The sequence below is a fragment of the Prionailurus bengalensis genome, chromosome D3 (genome assembly GCF_016509475.1).
Source record: "Prionailurus bengalensis isolate Pbe53 chromosome D3, Fcat_Pben_1.1_paternal_pri, whole genome shotgun sequence".
Taxonomy (NCBI): domain Eukaryota; kingdom Metazoa; phylum Chordata; class Mammalia; order Carnivora; family Felidae; genus Prionailurus; species Prionailurus bengalensis.
Window position 1 is genome coordinate 35,104,882 of NC_057356.1, and position 23,970 is coordinate 35,128,851.

Genomic DNA, 23,970 nt, shown 5'->3' on the forward strand with positions numbered 1-23,970 from the left:
AGGAAGATTTAGTCTCTTCAGTGTTCGTGTCATTTCAACCATTCTCTTGAAAACACATATCCTTCTGCCTCATCTACTCTGCCTCTGTCTATTCTAAATCATGATTACTTTCTTCAAGTTCCATTTTCATTGCCATCTACCCTCAATCTGATCTTATCTACTACAAAGATGTTTCCTCCTTAAAATTTAAGCTGGGTTATTTGAGCACTAAATCAGATCATTTTTCTTCCTTTTCCATCATCTATTCAACAAATATTTACTGAGTGTCTATTAATGAGCACTGCTCCAAATTTTGTAGATAAATCCACGAAGAAGAATAACAAGCTTCTTGGCCTCTTAGAATGTATATTCAAAAGGGAGTCTCAAAAGAAGTATTATCCTTTTGTTTAAGGCTAATATCACTACTAATGCTCTTAATCATCTTCTTTCCCAACTTCTAGGAATTTAAACTGTTAGGAACAGACATGGATTTATTCAGAACTAATGAATCTTTTTTTTAAAGTAGGCTTCAGGGTGCCTGGGTGGCTCACTCGGTTATGTGTCTGACTCTTGGTTTCGGCTCAGGTCACGATCTTGAGGTTTTGTGAGTTCAAGCCCCATGTTGGGCTCTGCACTGGCAGGGCGGAGCCTGCTTGGGATTCTCTCTCCTTCTCTCTGCCCCTGCCCCACTCACATGGTCTTGGTCTTTCTCAAAATAAATAAACTTAATTAAAAAAAAATAATAAAATAGGCCTCATGCCTAAACACAGAGCCTAATACGGGGCTTGTAACTCACCACCATGAGATGAAGACCTGAGCTAAGACGCTTAACCAACTGAACCACCCAGGTGCCCTAGTTCTAATGAATCGGACTTTAAGGCCCTGACTTTCATCGTCCCATTACAGTGTCCTGTATCTAATTTTGTATTCATTACTTTGACACAGTTCTTAAGCTCTCTTGTCTCCTACCACATACAGTAAACTTTGGGCTCCACAAAACCAGGATGTGCCTGGCTAGTTATTTCATTTCTTTTGTTTGTTGCTTATCTTCTTCCATGTTTTTAAACCTCTTTTTGATTGGCTTTCTTAGAAGTCAGTCTCTTTCATCTTAAAAAAAAAAATGGCAATAAAGAAATGAAACACGGATGAAACAAGAAATTGTTTAAACCTATATTTCCCTCCTCTAGTCAAATCTTTTTTCCTTCATAGTCAAGCTTCTGAAAAGATGTTCACCCTTACGACCTTGACTTTTATGGCTCTTCATTCTTCTACCTGCAATGTCCCATCTTTCCCATGTTCATCAGTCCCATGAAATGGGATCTGTAAAGATCTAAGCCAATGATTGTTTCCCTAGGGCTCTGTCCTTGATTCACAGTCCCATGCTCTGGTCTACACCATCTATTTGGAGGGAGATCTCACCCACTCTGTTTGAATGTGATTGACAATTTGCAATCCATTCATTTATTTTCATTCTCTTGTTTGCTCTTTCTTAGCCCTCTCTTTTGAGCTCCAAACACAAATATCCTGGATATATCAATGAATATATTTGTATTTCAATGCAAATACAATAACTATGTATTGTATGTAATAAATATAATGCAACTACAATGCAATAGTTGAAACCAATAGATCCCAAATAAAGCTCATTAAAACATCTACTTTATCTTTTATCTATTTCTATTCTTAGTGACTAGCACCTATATATACCCAGTCACTGCAGCCAGAAAGCTGGGAGTCAGCACTGGCCCTTGTTTTTCACTGTAGTCTACATCAAATATTATTAATCCTGCTTGCTTACAGTCTCTTCTTGTTTTCACTTTCTATTTCCATTGTGTGTTCTATATATACAAATCTATTCTATAATTAATTAACACATTTCTCTACCCTTATTCTAGACGACAAACTTCATGTGAGATCAAGTATTTATTCCCAACACACAACAATGGTATTTTCTTGTATTTAGGAAATAAATGTCTTTTTAAAGAAACCTTATGAAACAAGATGTTGTAAATTAGGAATTCCTAACAAATCAAAAATAGGTAAGAAAAATTAAGACTCATAGTGAATAATGGAAAAATTTTTTCTGGACTATGAAAGAATAAACTATCAAGTTAGAAAATGTGAAAGATAAGAATGTATCAAAAAAACAAATAACTCATGATTCCAACTGTTAATATTTTATCCCTTTGTTTGCTAATTTTTATCAAATTACACATGCTTACGATTTTAAAAGATCAACTAGCTTTTCAAGGCCACTGGTGAAGAACGACTATCTCCAAAACGTATCTCCACATATTTAAGTAACACACTTAAGTTTGCTTCTTCCATATTTTTCAGTTTTAGGCACTGCCTATTGTCTTACAATGTAAGATGTGGATTCAGCCGTCTGTCACCAACTCTCATCCTCTCCCCTGCCATACACATACATTTCCCTTCCTCCTAGCATTCTAACATAATTACATATGTATTTCTTGTGCATCATTAGGCCTAATAAAAATGTTGAGCCAAGTAGTGCTCTATGACTAAATTTCCGTTCTTACACAACTTTATTTTTCCCCTGTGGAGTTAACTGTCTTGATTTTTCATTTGCTTAGTTTTCTACATAACCATCTTTAATTCATCCCCCATTCTGCTACAAATACAGTCTTCTTCGATTCAGTATACTATCGTTTTTTGTTACAGACTCCTTTCTCCAAGCCTTCTAATGTGCTCTAAAATGGACTGGTTGCTCTCTAAGATTTGCTTCCCAGCTGTCAGCTCCCTTCATCCTATAACCCCAGAAATACCCTTTCCTCAATTTTGTGTTGTGTTCTTTACAAACTTTTTTTTAATGTTTATTTTTAGAGAGAGAGAGTGCGTGCACGCGCAAGCGTGAGTGGGGGAGGGGCAGAGAGAGGGAGAGAATCTCAAGCAGGCTCCATGCTCAGTGAGAAGCCTGACTCTGGGCTCAATCTAATGACCATGAGATCATGACCCAAACTGAAATCAAGTCGGACACCTGACTAACTGAGCCACCCAGGTGCCCCAATCCTATCTTCTTTTTTGATTTACTCCCTTTATTTTGTTGAATCACCAACTCCAGAAAATTCCTGAAGAAGTAAATATTTTGAGATTTTTTTACATGTCAGAAAATACCTTTATCTACATTAAAAAACAATTTTCCCTCCAATTCTGAAGGTATCACTCCATTATCTTCTAGCTTCTAGGGTTGTTAATGAAAAGTCTGATGCCATTCTGATTTTTTTTTTTTTTTTTTTTTTTTTTTTTACCTTATATAATGATTTGTTTCTTCTCTCTGTAAATTTCAGGACATTCTTTGCCCCTGTTGTTCCGAAATTCCAGGATAATGTATCTTTTTTTTTTTTTAAGTTTATTTATTTGGAGAGAGCGAGCACACAAGGGGGTAGGAACAGAGAGAGAGAGGGAGAGAGAATCTGAAGCAGGCTTCGCACTGTCCGAGGACCCAATATGGGACCTGAACTCATGAACTGCAAGATCACGACCCAAGCTGAAACCAAGAATTGGATGTGAAACCAACGGAGTCACCCAGCGTCCGAAGGATAATATATCTTGATCTTGGTCTTTTTACATCCATTGTGCTGAGCATTCAACTGAATGCTTATAATTTGAAGACCCATGTTCCTTCAGTTCTAGGAAAATTTCTGGTTTTATTTAATATCCTTTCTGTTTTCAATGTTCTGCCTTCGAAGAACTCTTAAGATACTAGGTTTCTTAAAGTAATCTTTTTTCTCATTTCTGTGTCTTCACTTTTGTCTTTTTGTTTCCTAGTTTCTGGGAGATTTCTTCAACTTTATCTTTAATCCTCAAACAACTGACCCTTGAGCAACATGGGGGTTAGGGGTGCAGATTCCTGTGTAGTTGAGAATCCACATATTAATTTTTGACTCCCAAGAGCTTAATTAATAATAGCCTACTACTGACTGGAAGCCTTAGCAATTACATAGACTGTCAATTAACACATATTTTGTGGGTTTTTGTGTATCATATGCTTTATTCTTACAATAAAGTAAGCTAGAGAAAAGTCAATGTTATTAAGAAACATTGCCTGGGTGGCTCAGTTGGTTGAGCATCTGACTCTTGATTTTGGCTCACAGTTAGTGAGATCAAGCCCCGTGTCAAGGCTCTGTGTTGATGGTGTGGAGCCTGCTTGGGATTCTCTCTCTCTGTGCCCTCCCTCCCCGTCAAAATAAATAAACATTAAAAAAAAAAAAACCACAAGGAAAAGAAAATACGTGTATAGTACTATACCATATTTGTCGAAAAAAATCTGCAAGGGGACCCATGCAGTTGAAACCTGTATTGGTCAAGGGTCAACTGTGCTCCATTTTTCATTTTTTACCATATTATTAACTTCTAGGAGGTTTTTTCCTTCACTCACTGTTCCTTGTTTAATGCATTCAGCTCTTACTTCATAGCTACAATAAATTCTTAACTCTTTGGGGAAGTTGATGGCTTTGGGGGAACTTCCTCATGGCATTATTTCGTCCTCCAAGTTCCTACATTTTTGTTTGCTTGTTCTGATCTTTATCATCTATATTAGAGACTTTTCTCAAATGCAGGTGGATCACTGGCTGTCCACACTTAAGAGTAAGCCACTAAAAAGACTTACTGAAAGTTTTGTTGGCATGGTTAGGACTTGTTGACAGATGGACTTCATGTTAGTGTGATGTAACAGGACCATTTCATCAGACTCCTCTCTCAGCTAGTTCAATTTCCTGTGGAGAAATCTTTCAACTCATGCCTAAAATTCTAAGCCTTACTGTCAACATTTTGGTTGTTGAAAGGAGGCTGGGTTCTTAACACTGGATATGTTTCACTTAGTTAACTTACGCTTTATCCTTACTCTCAACTATTCTTGTGGCATGTCAGTCCAGAATGTATGGTTTATACTTGCCAGGAAATCAACCTCCCATCATCTGCTGGGGTGGGAGAGGTGTAATCATATGGCCATGTAGGGTTAGGAAGGGGATAGAAGGGTCAAAAAGACTTTGATACAATTATCTTGTTTTCAGTCCTATCTTAATAGGCACTTCCAGAAGTACCAAGCACCACCAATTCCTGAGGTCTAGTCTTTCTGGGATTCTGCATTTGAATGGCTTTTGTTTCAATTTTCTTTGATTTCTATAAATCAGGAGTTAGCCAATGAAAAGTAACTTTTTATATATTTTTTAAAAATACTTTAAAAAGGATTTACATAGGAGAATTAGTTCAAAGGAAGAGAGAGGGAAAAAAGAGGGTAGACAGAGAAAGGATGGTGGAGGCGGCACATGGCCAGCAAAATCGAAAATATTTACTATCTGGCCCTTTAGAGAAAAGTCTGCCAAATCCTGTTCTAGATCAGTAACCACTCATTCTTCTAATTCTCTTCTCCCAAAATGTTGGTTTTCTTGTTTCTTCTTTTTTTGTCCTTGTGCATCTGTCATCTAGAATCTCCTCTTACTGTCATTTTAGGGGTTTGAGAAGGTAACTGAAGTAAAAACTTGTAGTTAATATGAATAATACTGTACTGTACATCTTTATAAGTTGAAAAATTTCCATTTTTAAGCTTATTTCCTTAGGCTAGAGCCACAGGATAAAAAAAATAAATAAAATGTAGGATCTTGATACCGCTGAAAACTTTCTACACCCATTAGGAAATAACCAGCAAATACATATTGCATGACTGTGATGAATCAGGGACAGGTGGTTAACTTAAACATGTTACAAAAACCCCAACCCAAATAACCTTCTACAGAACTTCCACATATGCAAATCATTATTTATTCCAGAAGGATTTAAAGGGGGTCCCGGGGTGACTCAGTTGGTTAGGCCTCCGACTTCAGCTTAGGTCATGATCTCACAGTTCATGGGTTTGAGCCCTGTGTCGGGCTCTGTGCTGACAGCTCAGAACCTGGAGTCTTCTTTGTATTCTGTGTCTCCTTCTCTTTCTATCCCTCCCCCATTCATGCTCTCTCACAAAAATAAAACAAAGCTGCTTAAAGCACAAGAGCCAACAAATTTGAAATAAGTAAAAACGATGAAGAATGGACAGATATCTAAAATAGAACTAGAAATAAGGCAATCACAAAAGTATGTATCATGAAATACTATATACACTTGCAAAAGGTAAGCTAAAGATTAGATTCTTAGTAAGCTATGTTAGTCTAAATAATTTACAACAGGACAGAAAACTGCTATCTTTCAGCTTCTCCCACCCTGGAAATGTTTTATGGATGGCTGCAGTTGTCAGAGGTATTACTGAGTTAAAGAAATTTAATTCTTAGGTAGAGATTCATAATAAATGGTACAAATATACACAAATGAGAGTTTGGTGGCTCTCATTTCCCTCTTCCTTCTTAGGCACAAGTAAAAGAACAAGGAGAAAATAGCTCTCAATAGCTCTGAATTGTGACTCCTACTATCCTAGGCATGTTGGTAGGAGGAAAGCAAAGGTCTCTTGAAAGTAGCATGCCAGTCTCCCTCTGGAAAGAGACTGGAAATAGTGTTTGAGTCCCTGTAAGTATAGGAGCTCAAAGGTCAGCCTCTGGAAATATTTGCAGCTATGTGCACATTTAGAAACTTGTATTCACAGAAACATGTCTAACAAGGCATGATTCTTTAACATTATAGTTAGAAATTAGGAAATCTTATCACTTTAAAGAAAAACAATTCATCCTTGATAAGCTATCAAGAAGAATATCGTTTAAAAAAAAGAGCCAAAAGTACAATATTTAAATAGCAGAGCCAGAAAATAAGTCACTTTCTGATAAATGCAGTGAGAAAGAAATGTACCCTATATATTGTCAGGTCTTATAAATTAAGTCTTTTTCTTTCTGCTTTATTCTCAGTTATGTATTCATCCATCCATGTACCATACATGCATGCATGCAGAACTCAGTAAGTGTTATATGTTAAGTCTTATGTAACAAGAAGCTCCAGGGGCCACTAACACAAATCCATACAAAAAGGCTGTATGCAGGGGCGCCTGGGTGGCTCAGTCGGTTGAGCTTCCGACTTCGGCCCAGGTCATGATCTCGCGGTCCGTGGGTTCGAGCCCCGCATCGGGCTCTGTGCTGACAGCTCGGAGCCCGGAGCCTGTTTCAGATTCTGTGTCTCCCTCTCTCTCTGACCCTCCCCTGTTCATGCTCTGTCTCTCTCTGTCTCAAAAATAAACATTAAAAAAAAAATTTTTTTTTTTTTAAAAGGCCATATGCATGCTACTCACAGTGCAGTACAGGAAACACACAAGTACATCAGTTAAAAAAAAAATGCTGGAATTGCTATATAGGTATATACAGGTGTATACAATGGCCAAGGGAGCAGAAAAGACTAGTCCAATGGTAAACAAAAACCAGTTCAGGAAAAACAATGTTTATACACTGCATTTTTTCTTTAAAATTAGAACTTCTTTGAGAATCATAAAAAATACCTTAGAGAAAAAAGTTAATGTGAAAAATAGCATTTTTAGGTTCCAAATTCTAGTTTCTAAAATATTTGAGTATTTTTGAAAAATAGTAACATAAAGGTAGCCTTTTAATCTTCTACCTCTGACACTTCTATACCATTTTAGATTTCAAGGTGTGTTTACATGCATAGTGTCTTTTTTCCTTCAAAATATCCCCTTTAGATAGGTATTATTTGTTATATAATTTAAAGACGAGGAAATGGAGATTCAGAGGAGAAAAGCCACTTGTTCAAAATCACACAGATAGTAAGTTGGCCAGGCCACAAGTGAATTCGTATCTATCTATCTTCACTCCAAATTCCACTTTTTTCATCAAATAGAGTAAAATGTGCCTTTTAAGACAGGCAGCTTGACACTGAAATTTTTATTGCATGTCAAAAAAGAAAATAGGGCAGAGAATGTTTGCTGCTTAAGAGAACAAAAGGGGATTTTCTAGCAGAAAGGTATGAGAGGATATCAAAACGCAATCTAGGACATTATAAAGCATGTCCTATCTTTCTTATTAGAGTGGAGACTCATTAAGTAGCAACTCTCCTAGATCACTGAATCATCATATCGTTTTTGTCTTAAAAAGACATGGAGATTCCTCTCTTTTGGTCCCTTAATTTGGAGTCACATCAATTTAATAAACTTGGGAAGAGCAGGAGTTCTTATGTCAATGCCCTGCCACGCTCATGGAGAGGCTGAGGGTATTGAAATGGAACAGGCTACACAGTCTTAACAAGACACATCAGAAGCTTGTTTGCTTATTGTGAAGATTAAAAGAACCAATACGTATAAAGCATTTAGAACATTTCTTGTCCCATAGTGAAAATACAAATACTACCACGAGACATTAATGTAATGTAGTTCACAAAATAACACCACAAAATAAGAGATCAAAACAGACCAGTTATTCATATTTAGCTTCATAACCCAGTCATTTTATCATGTGAATACCGAGGATTTTTCTTACTGAGGAATTAGTAAAATCTGATCTCCATTTTTGCCACCAAGTTGATTTTTCCTATTATTTGACTTTGGGAAATATTCACTGAAGCCTATTGACTCAAAGAAGACAAATAAATGCAACTACCTAAAAATGCAGTTACAAGAACCTCAGATAAATAATTTATGTGACACTCCATTACCAAGTCTCCCTTAATATGAAAAATTTCAGTAGTTACAAATGTTTTTCAGATCAATAAGCAATTACATCTTCATTTGTAATGAAACGGTGCCACTTCTATGCACACTGTTCAAGTATTCCTCAAAGTAAATGTTACTCATGGCACAGTTTCAAGCAGAAGAAACTGCTGACTTCATGAAATTCAAAGTATAACAAGGTATTAAACGTGATGGTAGTGAAGACTAAGTGTTCATCCAGCTTGAAAAGAAATGCTCACTATAATCCCAGACTTGCTAAAGATAACCAAATCCTTTCCTTCTCTTCTTCAATCACCATCATTGGTCTACTCAATAGGAAAACCATGTGTGAGGCCATTTTTTAAAAGGGAATTTCCTGACTTTATAGGTTCACTTGGGATTAGGTCACCATGAAAAGAAAAGTTTTACCCAAGTGTCCGGAGTCTGGGGTTCACACAGTGTTTGACTCTTGCCTGGAGAAACCTGAGAATGAATGGTTGACTGGATTTGCTGCTGATAAGCAGGGAGGGAAGGCAGTCATGGAAACAGATCTGCAGGTTCACTAGTGGTAGGGAATGCTATGTCTCCCTGAGTCCCACCTGTACTGTGCATTGGAGTGGAGAGGCAGCTGCAAATGGATCCACAGAGCCAGGTACCAGTGCCAGGCAGAAGCTTCCGTCTGAAGGTTCTAGTGGATGGTGTGCACTGCTCAGATACCTTCTAAATGGACCAAGATGCTTATACCCCCAACTGCTGGGAGTGGCATCACTTAAGGGGTATGCCTCCTTGCCATCAGCAGCTTGCATTCACTGACTGATCCACGTGCACGCACACAGACCTAGCCCCTACCTCAAATCAGAGCAAACTCCGAAGTGCATCTTCGTATCAATGACTCCCTGTGACACTGGCTGAAGCTTTTGTTGCAGCTGCACAACTTCTTCCTTTGCTCTATCAGCTTCTTCCTTTGTTCTATCCTGCTGCTGTCATATCCTAACAGGTGTTGCTCCTGAGATCACATCCCTCTTTCCTCCTATCTCTGCAAGCACCTGCAAACTTCTCAGAATCCCAGCACCCAACCTATGGTACATAGAGTGGTCCTACGAAGCAAACTCTAAAAACTCTAAAACAGGATTTTTGAACTGAATTACACGTTGGCTGCCATGAGATCCTGGCATATGGTGGTCATTGTTCAAACTTTCAGGCTTTTGAGATGTACCAGGGAAGTAATAATTTTAATGATGGTGCTTCTATTCTCAAGCCTTCACAGTCAGGTGAATGCACCTTTTCCATCCCTGAAGAAGAGAAGTTTTTCTCAACATGAAAGTAAGATTCTGGGTTTAGATAGCGCAGTGGAAGACAGTTTAATGGTATCTTACTGTAAGTCAGGAGAATTAAATGTAAGTTTCTCTAAGACAGAATGAGTTCAGAGTCTCTTCTTAACCACTGTCGAACAAAAACTCCTCCTCTGCTTGGCTTCTAGGAAGCTAGAAAAACATTCTTCTGTCATCCAGACAGGAAAGTAGAATATTGCTTTCTGGAGAAACTATCTATACCAAGGGAAGAACCTATGAATACTGACATTTAGGAGACTTTGACAAAACAGCCATCTTGTTCCACCAGACACACTACAGAAAAGCTCACCAGCCAACAGACTCCGTACATTACACATCTTGTCAGTCAGGCTTTTTTGAGCTTCAGTCAAATATGAATGAACAGAAGTTAACAGAAGATCTCTAATGTGAGAAATACACCACATCAGAGCAATGAGGATCTTGGGGAAATCCATGACCATGCAGGAAATAGAACAAACCATTTAATTAATGAAAGTTAAGATGGGCACCCGGAAACTAGAAATCTCGTGGAAAGACTGAAAATCCCACATGGGATTAATGGTTAAGTGATATTCCAGGACGGCATCTATGCCTCAGATCTAGAGAGCAACTAGTCCCAAAGAGATCAGGATACAAGATATCTTATATACAGGGATATGAAAAATCCCACAAGTATTTCTTAAAAATAATAAACTGATCAATGTGCTTTACCTTATTTACAGGCTAAATGAGTTTTATCAGAGAGAATAGAGAAGAACAAATATAGATGCATAGAAAACTAAATTAACAAAAGAAGAAAAGGCAATATATTAACCCAGATAATAAAACAAACAAAAAAAAATCCAAAAAAGAAAATACAATTATAATAAAGGCTAGTAAAGACTACATAATATAGATTCTGTGAATATCTGAACAGCAATAAAATCTTCTGCAGGAGGTCAAAAAATAAAAACTAAAAATTAAAAAGCAAGACAGGGGCGCCTGGGTGGCGCAGTCGGTTGGGCGTTCGACTTCAGCCAGCTCACGATCTCGCGGTCTGTGAGTTCGAGCCCCACGTCGGGCTCTGGGCTGATGGCTCGGAGCCTGGAGCCTGTTTCTGATTCTGTCTCCCTCTCTCTCTGCCCCTCCCCCGTTCATGCTCTGTCTCTCTCTGTCCCAAAAAATAAAAATAAAACGTTGAAAAAAAAATATGTTTAAAAAAAAAAAAAAAAAAAAAAAAAAAAGCAAGACAGCTTCATCTTGCTAGAAATACAGAAGAAACACCTATGTTAGTTGTTTTGGCAGGGTGCCTGGATAGTTCAGCCGGTTTAGTGGCCGACTCTTGATTTCAGCTCAGGTTATGATCTCGTAGTTTGTGGGAGTGAGCCCTGAGTTGGGCTCAGTGCTGACAGCGTGGAGCCTGCTTGGGATTCTCTCTCCCCCCCTCTGTCTCTCTCTCTCACTCTCAAAGTAAATAAATAAACATTTAAAAAATATATAAACAGTAGTTGCTTTTGGCTAAAAATACTGAGAAGTGGGGAGGAAGGGGAGGGAGCCTGCAGTTATCTTTAGAAGCTATAAGGTACTTTTCAACTTTCTAAACTATATCCAAATATTCTTTAATAGGTTTTCTCTTTACATAGTTTTTACTTTTATTTGAAACACAAAATCCTGCTTTTGAACCATTCCTAATAGTGCCCCAGACTGATTTGCTCTCACTGTAAGCAGACTACCACAATGCATTTAAGCATTAAAGACACTTAAAACATGAACTTCATTACAATAGAGATGGGCTTAAGCTTGGATATCAGCATGACAAAGATTGAAAATGCAAATGGATTTAAAACCTACAATGGTTCATAAAATTACATCAAAACAAATTAAACATGATGTTCAAAGGTACCATTAATTTGTAAGCATATATAATCATGTTTGATTATATTTTTATTACTATACATATAAACCATCTGAACATATTAAATAAATAATATCAGCTAACATTCAGGAATGAAGGTTGTAGAGAGAGAGACCATTAAATATTAATAAGTCTGAAAAATATAGATAGGGCAAGACGGTAAAATTTTCACTATAAGTAAAACCTGTTTTAACTGCTGCATCTAGCTATCTGACAGGAGAATGGCCTTGCAATAAAATTTTGCCAACCTGTTTAATTAACTATCAAGTTGAATAAATCTTATGTTTTAGATAAAACACTAAATTTGACTACAATATGAATTAGCAATTAGAAGGCAGGAAAAAGGGAAAATAAAATACAGATGAGCTCACCAAGCAACGGGTGAAATATGAGATGGTATGACGAAGAAGTGAACTCAATTACTCTGGGCTGAGTTAATATTTTGAAAATGTATATTGATTTTTCTATCATACTTACATCTCTGTGCCCACTACTAGCAGAATCATGGAGTGGAGTGTCATCATCTAATCCTTGTGTGTTAACATCTGCTCCAGCTGCTATAAGTATCTTAGCAACATCATAATATCCAACGTTGCAAGCTTCATGCAATGGTGTCCAACCTAAAGTTAGCATATTAATTTAACATATGGTTAATTTACACTAATTAAAAAAATATGTTTTATATACATAGCTGCATGAGTGAGATATATGGATTCTAATACACACAGTACTGAAGGAAAAAGGAATGATTAATAAGCTACTGGAAATAAACACCTAAGAATACCACCAATTTTACAGAAGATTTATTTATGTTAATATTATTTCCACTGGGGCTAAATATTTTACCAAAATATTAAATTTTTAAGCTTATTCAATAAATATAAACTTGCTGTAATGTATAATAATCATCTGAACTATGGAAAAAGAATAGAAAAAGGAAAAAATTAATAAGCCTGTTAGGGGATTTCAGCAAACAAAAGCCTCTATGTTTTAAGAGTTTTCATTTTTCTAAGACTTAATACCTACTTTAACTAAAATAAATTTATCATTACAATAACTTTGGTGATAGAAAAAAAAAAGTTGTGTTAACGAAAGAAATTAGAAAACAAAAAATACAACACAGAAAATAAGCATCACCCATAATTCCAACACTCAGATATAAAAATTTGAATAATCTAGCCTAATTCTAACCTCTTCCTCTCTTAGATCTGTAATTTTTTTCTTTCTACTTTTACTATTACTTAATTTTTAAAGTTCATTTTGAGAGAGAGAGCGGGCAGCACAAGTGGGGAGGGGCACAGAGAGAGGGAGAAAGAGAATCCTAAGCAGGCTCTGTGCTAGCACACAGCTGACTTGGGGCTCAATCCCATGAATCATGAGACCCATGACCTGAGCTGAAATCAAGAGTCAGGCACTCAACTGAGCTACCCAGGTGCCTCTCTTTTTTTTTAATTTATTTTTTATTTTAGAGAGAAAGAGCGTGAGCAGGAAGAGGCACAGAGAATCTTAAGTAGGTTCCATGCTTAGCGTCCAGCCTAATGTGGGGCTCGACCCCAGGATCCTGGGATCATGAGCTGAGCCAAAATCAAGAGTTGGACACTCAACTGACTGGGCCACCCAGGCACCTCTCTCAGGTATATAATTTTAAAGTAAAGCTGGGAAGGTTGTTTAACCCTCTTCTATTTACTGAAGTGAAAATAATCTCCCATGTCATTACACTTTTATACAACATAGTATAGGACTAGTTGGTACACTGTAATTTATTTAAATAAGCTCTTATTCCTGGGCATTTAGATTATTCTTATTTTTTTTTTCTTTTTAATGTTTATTTTTGAGTGAGAGAGAGAGAGAGAGAGAGCGCGCGCGCGCGCGCACGCACACAAGCAGGGGAGGGGCAAAGAAGACACAGAATATGAAGCTGGCTCCAGGCTCTGAGCTGTCAGTACAGAGTCCGACACGGGGCTTGAACTCACCAACCGTGAGATTATGACCTGAACCAAAGTCAGACACTTACCTGACTGAGCCACCCTGGTGCCTCCTGTTTTTTAAAATATTAAAAACAATGCTGTAACAAATATTCTTACAACTAAATTTTCACGCATATCCATATCTAAATATTTAAGTTAAGTCTTTAGAAGTGGAATTGTTAGATCAAAGTGCATTGTGTGTCTCATTCTTTAAAGGAGACCCTGTACATTGCCCTCTTCCCCACTCACACCAGAGAAATAAATTCCACGTGTATTCTAATAGGGCTACATTTAAAAACAGAACAAAAACAAAATATGGGAATGAGAAAACAGAGGGGTATGTAGGAGCAGAGAAGCCCTTATTACAACAAACAAAAAACAGAAAGAACCCATAAATAAAAAGATTAACTGATACGATTACATAAAAAATTAAAACTTTAAATACAATAAACAACACTGAAGTAAAAATTCAAACACAGCCACAGTGAAAACTTTTACATATTTGACAGAGAATTAAAACCTATACTAAAGACAAGAGGCTCTTACATATTAGTAATACTGCCAAACCATTAGACAAATGGGCAAAAAGCTAGATCTGGCAATTTTTTCCATTTGTCAGATTGTTAATAATTAAATTGATAATATCTAACTTTTGTGAAGAGGAAAAGGGCTCTTCTATGTATTCTTGATGGTAGTATAAATTGAGAAATTTTTTTTTTGGATGGCCATTTGCATATGTAGCCCCTTTAACAGTTTCCATTCTGAAATTCTGAAATCCTTGTATAACTATACACCAAGTCATTTCTATAGGAGTGTTCACTAAACTATTGTCCATGGAATCTACACTATGCAATATTAATGCAACTGTTGAATAAAATAGAACCACCTATCTGTACTGGCAGAAATATCTGTAACACATTAAGTAAAAAAGGCAGTTTGTAGAACTACAGACCAATAGATATAGATGGGATGATTTAATTTTTTTAAAAGCCTATAAATGCTCATTTTATGCAGATGGTAATAAAAATGTACAGAAAGGATAACCTTCAAATTGTTAACAATAGTTTTGTGGCAAAGAAAGAATGTGTATTGTAGTATGTGAAGTATGGGAATCTCTGTATTGTTCCCTGCATGCTTTTACTGTTTGAATTCTTTACAGTAAGAATGTACTGGTATGGTATTTGAGTAATTAAAATGGAAACACCACCAGTGCTCTCTTAAAGTTCTCATGTTCAAGTTAATAAACATTCTTGAAAGACTTATGAAAGAATTAACACTTGGAAAACATTATGTAAATCTAATTTATCTACAATAGAACCTAAATTAGATAAAGAATTTTGTGGTAATATATCAACTAAAATACTCATTTAATATTTAAAAATTTGAGTAGTTCTTGACATGGAATTATAGCAGAGGATCAGGGTTTATGTCCATACTCCAAAAGAATTTTGTAATATACTACACTTTTAGAACTCTTTTGTATTAGCAAGAGGAAGACACAATACAGATTAAAATGTAATCAGAATCTGTTTCAATGATCAATTTTAAGTCCTGAGAATTAGTTTTTAATTACTAGTCTTACCTGCAAAATCTTTCACATTCACATTTGCCCCTAAACTTATTAATTCTTTGACTTGTTTCACATCTCCTCGAATAGCTGCCATGTGTAAAGGAGTTTCACCACGTTCATTTCTTTTATTAACTTTGTCTTTTTGTCGAGATGAGGAACTGGGAGTTTTCTTCTGGGCTGGTGTCGTTTGTGATGGATGATTTGGTGTGGAATCTGTAAGAAAAAAAGTTAACGAAAGTTCTAGACTGAATATTTTGAATGTTCATGGAAAGATTTGTAATGTGCAATTTCCTGGAATGGGGGAGTATCTTCTCACCCTAACAATCACCCTAACAATCCAAAACTTGACTTGGATGATATATTAATAATTTAACCCAAAATACACTGAGTAGATCTTCCTTTAGGGTTATCAAATATTGCATGAACAAATACAGAAAAAATGTTTTATCAATTCATTAAATTGCCTTAAATTGGTAACTAAGTATCCAGTATGTACTGTAAAAGTGTTTGCTAAATGAATAATTTGATAAACTGCAAAAAATATGTATTTCTCGGGGCACCAGGGTGGCTCAGTTGGTTGGGCATCCGAAATTGGCTCAGGTCATGATCTCACAGTTTGTGAGTTCAAGCTCCATGTCAGGCTCTGTGCTGACAGCTCAGAGCCTGGATCCTGCTTAGGATTCTGTGTCTCCCCCTCTCTCTGCCTTCCTCTGCTCGTGCTCTCGCTCTCTCAAAAATAAACAAACATTAAAAAATTTTTTTGAAAAAAAAATATGTATTTTTTATGGCATGTTACTCTTATTCTAACACCTAGATGAAATGACATTGAAGGCTAGAGTTCACACTTTGGAACTCAGGCAAAGTGTTAGAGTTCTATTCGGATATTAAGTTCAAATTGAGGTCATGGATGATTTTAGCATTAAAATGAAGCTTAAGATTTACAAGAAATAAGGACGTCTGGAAAGGCCTTTAAAAAGTGGGCTAATCAGAAAAAAAATTGCTTTGAGTCCCCTTTTGATTTTTGTTCCAGTCTCTATACCAAAAATAAGAATGTTAAACAAGATAATACCCAAAGTTCTCCCTCTTGTCCCCATTTTAGAACTACTGGGACAAAAACAAAACAAAAGGTTTCTTAATCAGTTAAGGATTCCAGACATATGTACAGTGCTAATAATTAATTCTGAAAATTTACAACTATTTAAAAGAAACAAATGTTCTGAGAGGAAAGTCTATGGAAAATAATTTTCTAGCATCATATAGGAATTTTCTTGCAAACTGACATGATTAGGGCACTCAAGTAACATCATTCTGTCCCCAATAAGAAAAAAAGCTTAAAATTTACATTTTGGATTTTATTTTATTTTTTATTTAAAAAAATTTTTTTTAATGTTTATTTATTTTTGAGACAGAGAGACACAGAGCATGAAGGGTGGAGGGGCAGAGAGAGAAGGAGACACAGAATCGGAAGCAGGCTCCAGACTCTGAGCCATAAGCCCAGAGCCTGACGCGGGGCTCGAACTCATGGACTGCAAGATCGTGACCTGAGCTGAAGTCGGACGCCTAACCGACTGCGCCACCCAGGCGCCCCTACATTTTGGATTTTAAAGTGCATTGTGTCAGTAACAGTTTCTTATCTGGACTTCTGGAAGTACACTCCATAAGAGCACAGACACAGTCTTAGTGTCTATCTTATTCGTTACTGTATCTCAACCGTTTAGAAGACTTCTTGGCACACGGTGGTACTCATGCAATACTTGTTGAATGAATAAAGGAATTTTACTATAATCTTTATAGTCAAATTATTTATTAAAATTAGCTGTTCAGTTTCTTAAAAACAAAAGGACCTATTTTTTAATCCAAGCAACTTGCAAGGAATTAATTCATATAAAATTTTGTTAGCCATTTCAAAATAATATTCATATACATAAAATAAAAATAGTACTATCCATAATGGCAACCAGAGTAAACATAACAGAAATAGGGGAAATTAATTACATAATGGATAAAATGAATCCTAAACTACGCGTATGCTAATATGCTGGCAAACAGCTTCGTATTTCGAAAGTTTTCCACTCTAGTTCTACATATATTAATAAAGTTGACTAAAAATCCTTATATGAAAAGAATCAACTGCATTATAGTATGATCTTATTTAAATTTTAAAACACAAATTACATAGAGAGCCTGGCTGGCTCAGACAGTGGAGCATGTGACTCTTGATCTCGGGGTTGTGAATTCAAGTCCCACGTCAGGGATAGAATTTGCTTTAAAAAAAACAAAAACCAGGGGCGCCTGGGTGGCGCAGTCGGTTAAGCGTCCGACTTCAGCCAGGTCACGATCTCGCAGTCCGGGAGTTCGAGCCCCACATCAGGCTCTGGACTGATGGCTCAGAGCCTGGAGCCTGTTTCCGATTCTGTGTCTCCCTCTCTCTCTGCCCCTCCCCCGTTCATGCTCTGTCTCTCTCTGTCCCAAAAATAAATAAACGTTGAAAAAAAAAATTAAAAAAAAACAAAAACTCTACAATGAAACATGTATCTGTATGTTTATACCTAGAAAACTTCTAGAAGGAACACTGGAGACGTGGCAAGATTAACTTTTTGCCTCCTAATTTACTCTAAGGATAGAAATTCATGGTGTAACAAAATGAGTTCTTAAAAATAAGTCTTCTCATCTAACTATTATATCTGACACAAGGTCAACATTTTACAGAAACACTTGAAGTTTTAACAATGCATAGCATCTTTTCTTAAAAAAAAAAATTTTTTTAACATTTATTTTTGAGACAGAGAGAGAGAGAGCATGAACGGGGGAGGGTCAGAGAAAGAGGGAGACACAGAATCTGAAACAGGCTCCAGGCTCTGAGCTGTCAGCACAGAGTCCGACGCGGGGCTCGAACCCACGGACCGTGAGATCATGACCTGAGCCAAAGTCGGACGCTTAACCGACTGAGCCACCCAGGCACCCCAACAATGCATAGGATCTTTAATTTGGCTACAGTCATGCAAAAACTAGGGGGGGGGGGTGGAAGGCAGGAGAATAACCAAAAACAACACGCTCTACTTAAAAAAGCAGGAAGCCCTAATGTGTTCATTAGTGAAAGATTAGATATACCAATGATTTGATGGAAACTACAATACATAGAAGCTCTTAAAAATTTTACCATGTTGTCATAGTTTTTTTAAAAAGCCAATACGGGAAAGCTTCACCAGAGAAAACTATCCTTTTCAATGCATTTCAACAGTGTCTGTTAAGTTACCCAAAATCTTATATAAAGATGCTTGAATTCAGAGCCCAAAGAAATTTTTTTCTCTAGACAAAACTGATTTACTTTATTAGTTAATAAGAACTATACAACTTAAAATTTTGTGTTGTTGGTTGCCAGAATGCATTCAATGGTCAATAGTAATTATCATCTGTGCCCAGCTATCTGGATTTTACCTAGCTTTTTATAGCTTTTAAAAAATTAGTGAGTTGGGTAGTTCCCTTGTTCTGGTTCTGCTGGTGACCCATCCTAATTATTTTTGGAGAGCACAGTATAGAAATAACTCTTCCCCACCCACACACATACACGTAGTACAACACATTAATCAGAAGTGTGAAATGAAATACGAAATAAATTTACATAGCATATCACAAATATTTTCCCTTTTAAAATAATTTAGATCGGGGCGCCTGGGTGGTGCAGTCGGTTGAGCGTCCGACTTCAGCCAGGTCACGATCTCGCGGTGCGTGAGTTCGAGCCCCGCGTCAGGCTCTGGGCTGATGGCTCAGAGCCTGGAGCCTGTTTCCCATTCTGTGTCTCCCTCTCTCTCTGCCCCTCCCCTGTTCATGCTCTGTCTCTCTCTGTCCCAAAAATAAATAAACGTTGAAAAAAAAAATTAAAAAAAAAATAAAATAAAATAATTTAGATCTCAAACAATAAAGCATGGATTACATTATGGCTTCTAAAAGTACTGGTGATGGGTACTGAGGAGGGCACCTGTTGGGATGAGCACTGGGTGTTGTATGGAAACCAATTTGTCAATAAATTTCATAAAAAAAAAAAGAAAGAAAAGAAATGGTTAAAATAGTAAGTTTTATATTATGTGTTTTTACCACAATAAAAATGAATTGTATAAAAAAAAAAGACAATAAGTTTCATATTAAAAAAATAACTAAATAAATAAAAGTACTAATGTGATAAGATTACCAGTTTATCGGCAGGGTGCTAGCAACTGAAAAGTAAACTATAAACCTAGGAGCAGCTTTACAGAAACTAGAGTAAAGATGCTTCAGTAAGGTGAAAGCACACAGTGCAGCAATGGACTTTTTTTTTTTTTTTTTTTTTGAATGACCATTTCTAAATTACCCAATTTGGCTGACAAATATTTACTGAATATCCACTAAGTGCAAAGATCCCCTGTTCCTGTATAGATTCTCATCTGGTGGAGGATACAGACAATAAACAATTATCACCCAAATAAACGTAAAATTATACTTACAACAAGTTTTTAAATTTTTAAAAATATTTTTGAAAGTAAGCACGTGCACGTGTGCGAGGGGGAGGGGAGGAGAGAGAGGGAGACACAGAATCTGAAGCAGGCTTCAGGCTCTGAGTTGTCAGCATGGAGCCCGACGCAGAGCTCAAACTCCCAAACCGGGAGATCATGACCCAAGCTGGAGTCAGACGCTTAACCAACGGAGCCACCCAGGTGCCCCCAAACTTGTAAGAAATTTTTATTAAATACAAGAAAAATAAAAATTTAAAGTAATTGTTAAGACAAGGGTGGAATCTGAGGCAAACTAAGAATACACATGTACTCAATGATGTACCTGGACTGTTGTCTCTTGCTGTCATCTGCATAAGGAGTGCCATCTGCTTCCGCTCAGAGAGTGGATAACCAAAAAGAATGCTAACTGGCGTGGACTTCTTATTTCCAGCTTCCTTTTTTGTTTTCTTCTTTTCTGGACCTTCTTTCTCTGGAATTATTAACAAATATGTAAGAATCTGAAACAAATGCAAGTACTGAAAAGCAAAACATAAGAAAACTTTTAAAAAACAGATGCTATACATGTATTTGAGAAACATAAACTAGTAATAGGCTAACAAAAGAACACTAGACTTTTATTGTATTATATGAGCAATTTTCCTCCTGAATGCTTTGAAAAAACATATATTAATTCTGTTTTCTGAAAATTAAGAATTATTTGGAAATTTATTCCTAGTATAATTTGTATTTTAACAATTTGTTCTTTTAAAATTAAACTTCCTCAACAACACTTCAAACATTCCTTAGTATCACATCTTTGAAGCTTCTCTTCATTCATTATAGTTTTATTCTTCTTAATTACTGCTGTCCTTATTAGCAATGTTCCTTCAAATTACTTCCCTAATTCCACTGATGATTTGTATAATCTAACGAGATAAGTATTTAAGACAAGTCTCATCACACGAAGTAATTACTGAAAAACAGCATCAGATCACCTTATCCCAGACACAGGATAACTGAACATGGAATGATCCTGATCAAAGTTAAAAATGAGCAAATTAAAGATTCTGCATGTGTGTGGGTATGTGGGGGTGGTTAACAGAGATTGTGCAAAGATCCAAAATGTCTAAGGATTTTTTTCAAAGAGATTTGATTCATCATAAAGCCAGTTCTCAGGTTGAGCTACTTGGGAAATCCTTTGGCAATGCAGCCAGCATTCCCCATCAAGTGCCAGGAACTTCAGGTGGAACTGGATTCTGTAAGTCAGAGAGATACAGATAGCTGTTCTAGGACTTCTCTGGGAGATAATTCAGGTGTGAGTTAACGTCTGCTTATTAAGTGTCTAGACATCTTATTTCTTGGGAAATCCTATACAAATCATCTGAGAATTACTGATCGGGGATTGAGGGTCCCTGCAAAGGTGGACTAACAAAGATAAATAAGTAAATTTCAAAAATAAACATAGAACACAGCAAAAGTGGAAGAAGGGAAGGTTTAGTAGTAAATATTGCATTTTTTTTTCCTAGGCAGATGTGGCCAACAGATAGACTATTCCAGGTGATAAGCATTTATTAATCTAGCAAGTTCAAGAAACTAGTTATAATTTGATATTATTTAAATACTGTTAAATATATAATCATTTAAGGCATAAGAACTTAAAAGTAGTAATTCTTGCAGCGAGCCACTTATTTAATTAGGATACAATGGTTGGCATCCTAATGGCCTAGAAAAATTAAGAGATCAGAATATTTAAACTCTGCTGCCCAGAAATCACTCAAAATTCAATAGCTCCTAAAATGTCCATCGTGTTGATACTTAATTTTACGTAACAAAAACAAAAAACTTCAAGATTTACTTAAGTCAGCCTTTATTAATAGTTCTAAATATTGTTTATTTTCTTGTTTCTTATTTTATTATCATTAATGGTCCACTTTAGTATAAATCCAGTTTCAGCACAGTGTCTCATCTAACTTACTAAATTTATTATAAAGCCCTTACAGGTTTTTAAGAGAAGCCCATTTTTTTTCCAAAACATATACTTTCTTCTAATAATACTCTGTATGCTTCTGTTCTCTCATATTTAATGAGGAACCATAATTATTGTTTTAATGATTTTCTGCCTAAATAACAAATCTTTAAATATAGCGAATGTACTTTTCTAAAATTAAAATATTTAACGCTGTAAAAATTTTATAAAAAGGAGAAAAAATTTTTTTAAAAAGAAGTGACATCTAGTAATTGGAGGAAACAAAATGAAGAAAATGTACAGAGAATCTTTCTTTAAAATATTTTCTTAAATTTTGGGGAAATTTTCATATTTTCTCACTTGCAAAACAATGAATTTTCTGCTTCTCATTACATTTCATGCAATGTTTTAAAAAGAATATGTTCTCAAGCGATACATTAAGCAAAAATTCAAATTAAATACTAGCATCCAATCTGAACTCTGTTTTTCTTTAATTGAGTTTACCTTAGTCATTTGTCTGAGTTCATGCTTTACATAAGATAGGAAAAGAAGGTAAGTAAACAGATGCTGGGTGTAAGATAGCTAGATTAATACCATTCTTCAAAATTGTGTTAGATTAGTATGTCCCAAAGTGTGCTTTTTCAAGTGTAAAGCATTCAACAAAACTTTTGACTATGTGGGATCTATACTGTGAAGAACTTATTTCCTGACCAGTCATAAGTAAAAAATGATCACGTGTATTTGAGAAAGTTAGGTACTTCTCAAGTTTGACAACTGAACTATTTGTCCAAAAAATGGGTCAGAATTTTAAAATTTACAAAGAGGAATACTGACACGTGCTCATTTAGCACAGTCTCCTCTAGAACTGAAATTCCACTCGACCACTCTAGAGATTTTTAAAGAAAAATCCAAGTGACTTACTTAAGACTAAAGAAAAACAGAGAAATGGATTATCCACAATCCAACATTCTTTATTTCAAGGTTCAGAAGATCTTTAGAAATACAGAGAAGTCTCAGTCTTATAATCTCAAAAATGAATGCTTTCTTTTCAGGACTTGTCAGAATAAACAAAAAGCTCAATACAGTCACATCCCAATTAAGTGTAGGGTATATTAAGAAGAAGAAACAAATTTCTTTCTTGGGGAACTGGCTCATAAACCTACCAGCCTCTCAAAAACTAAAGAATACGATACTTCCCCACAAAGCAATCACTGTGGAAGGAATGGAGCAATGGAGCTGTAACTCCATTAATTCAGATGAATGTAACTAAATCAATCACATTTGGAATGCACTTCAAGTCTGAGAAAAAAATGTTGCCATTGCTCTCTGGTTCTAAAGCATCTACAAGAATTTCTAAAATGTAGGTGCTTATTATCTTTTGATTTCCAGCAATACTACTCAGATCATGGATAGTTTCATCCCATATACCTCTTTCAGGTATACCCAGGCCCTGAGGAGTCCTGTTATAGAAATGTATACCCAACTCCACAGAGCGTGGGCCTTTTAAATTTAATGCTGATTGTAAACATGTTCTTTATCCCAAAATTTTGATAATCAGGTACTGCCTTATCAGCTCAGTTACTACCTTTCAGGATAATTTTAAGAGTAATATTTGGCTCTACACCTCTCTCACAAATTTATAAAATATAAAATATACCAGAAACAGAGGTTTATTTCAGCTTTTATTAGCTAAATGTCATATGCTGAAAACTGGACACTTGGACACCCAGGGACTAAACAATATTTTATATTATAAAAAAATTAAAAGATAAAAATATAAGCCCATTAAAAAAAAAAAAAGGACAATCAAAACACTTAACTAGTTAGTTTTCACATAAGATAGCACTTATACATTCTCCTCTATTCTTCTATCTGGAGCAATTATGAAGCCTAACCTGGTGCCATAGCCAAATAAAGCAGTTCCGACACAGTTCATGGTAATGGCATTTCTCCAGGAAAGCTGTTGTTTTAATCCACTGTTAAATTCAACATGGGCAGCAAAGTCAATAGGCTAAAGACAGTTCAACCAAAAACTAAAAAAAAATTTTTTTTAAAAAACAATGCATGATTAAATAGTAAGATGACACTATCAAAACCAGTACATGTGGTGTATCTCTTGTAAAGAGTATAGAGCAAAAGAGACCAAGGACCTTGAGTATCTTCCCATAGGAATTGCTGCACTGCACAACTCCAAGGGGCTGAAT

The 23,970-nt window shown here is 36.0% G+C and overlaps 1 protein-coding gene across 4 annotated transcripts in view; it reads right to left on the reverse strand.

Moving 5' to 3' along the window:
* The window catches only part of ANKRD12 (ankyrin repeat domain 12), a 129,545-nt gene that overhangs the window by 50,585 nt on the left and 54,990 nt on the right, over positions 1-23,970 (reverse strand). For all 4 annotated transcript variants that reach the window (XM_043558296.1, XM_043558293.1, XM_043558297.1 and 1 more), the window contains 3 exons: positions 20,144-20,290; positions 15,344-15,544; positions 12,272-12,414 (listed from right to left, as the gene is read on the reverse strand). In XM_043558296.1, the coding sequence (XP_043414231.1) occupies positions 12,272-12,414; positions 15,344-15,544; positions 20,144-20,290 (491 nt within the window). The remainder of the gene's footprint in view (positions 1-12,271; positions 12,415-15,343; positions 15,545-20,143; positions 20,291-23,970) is intronic.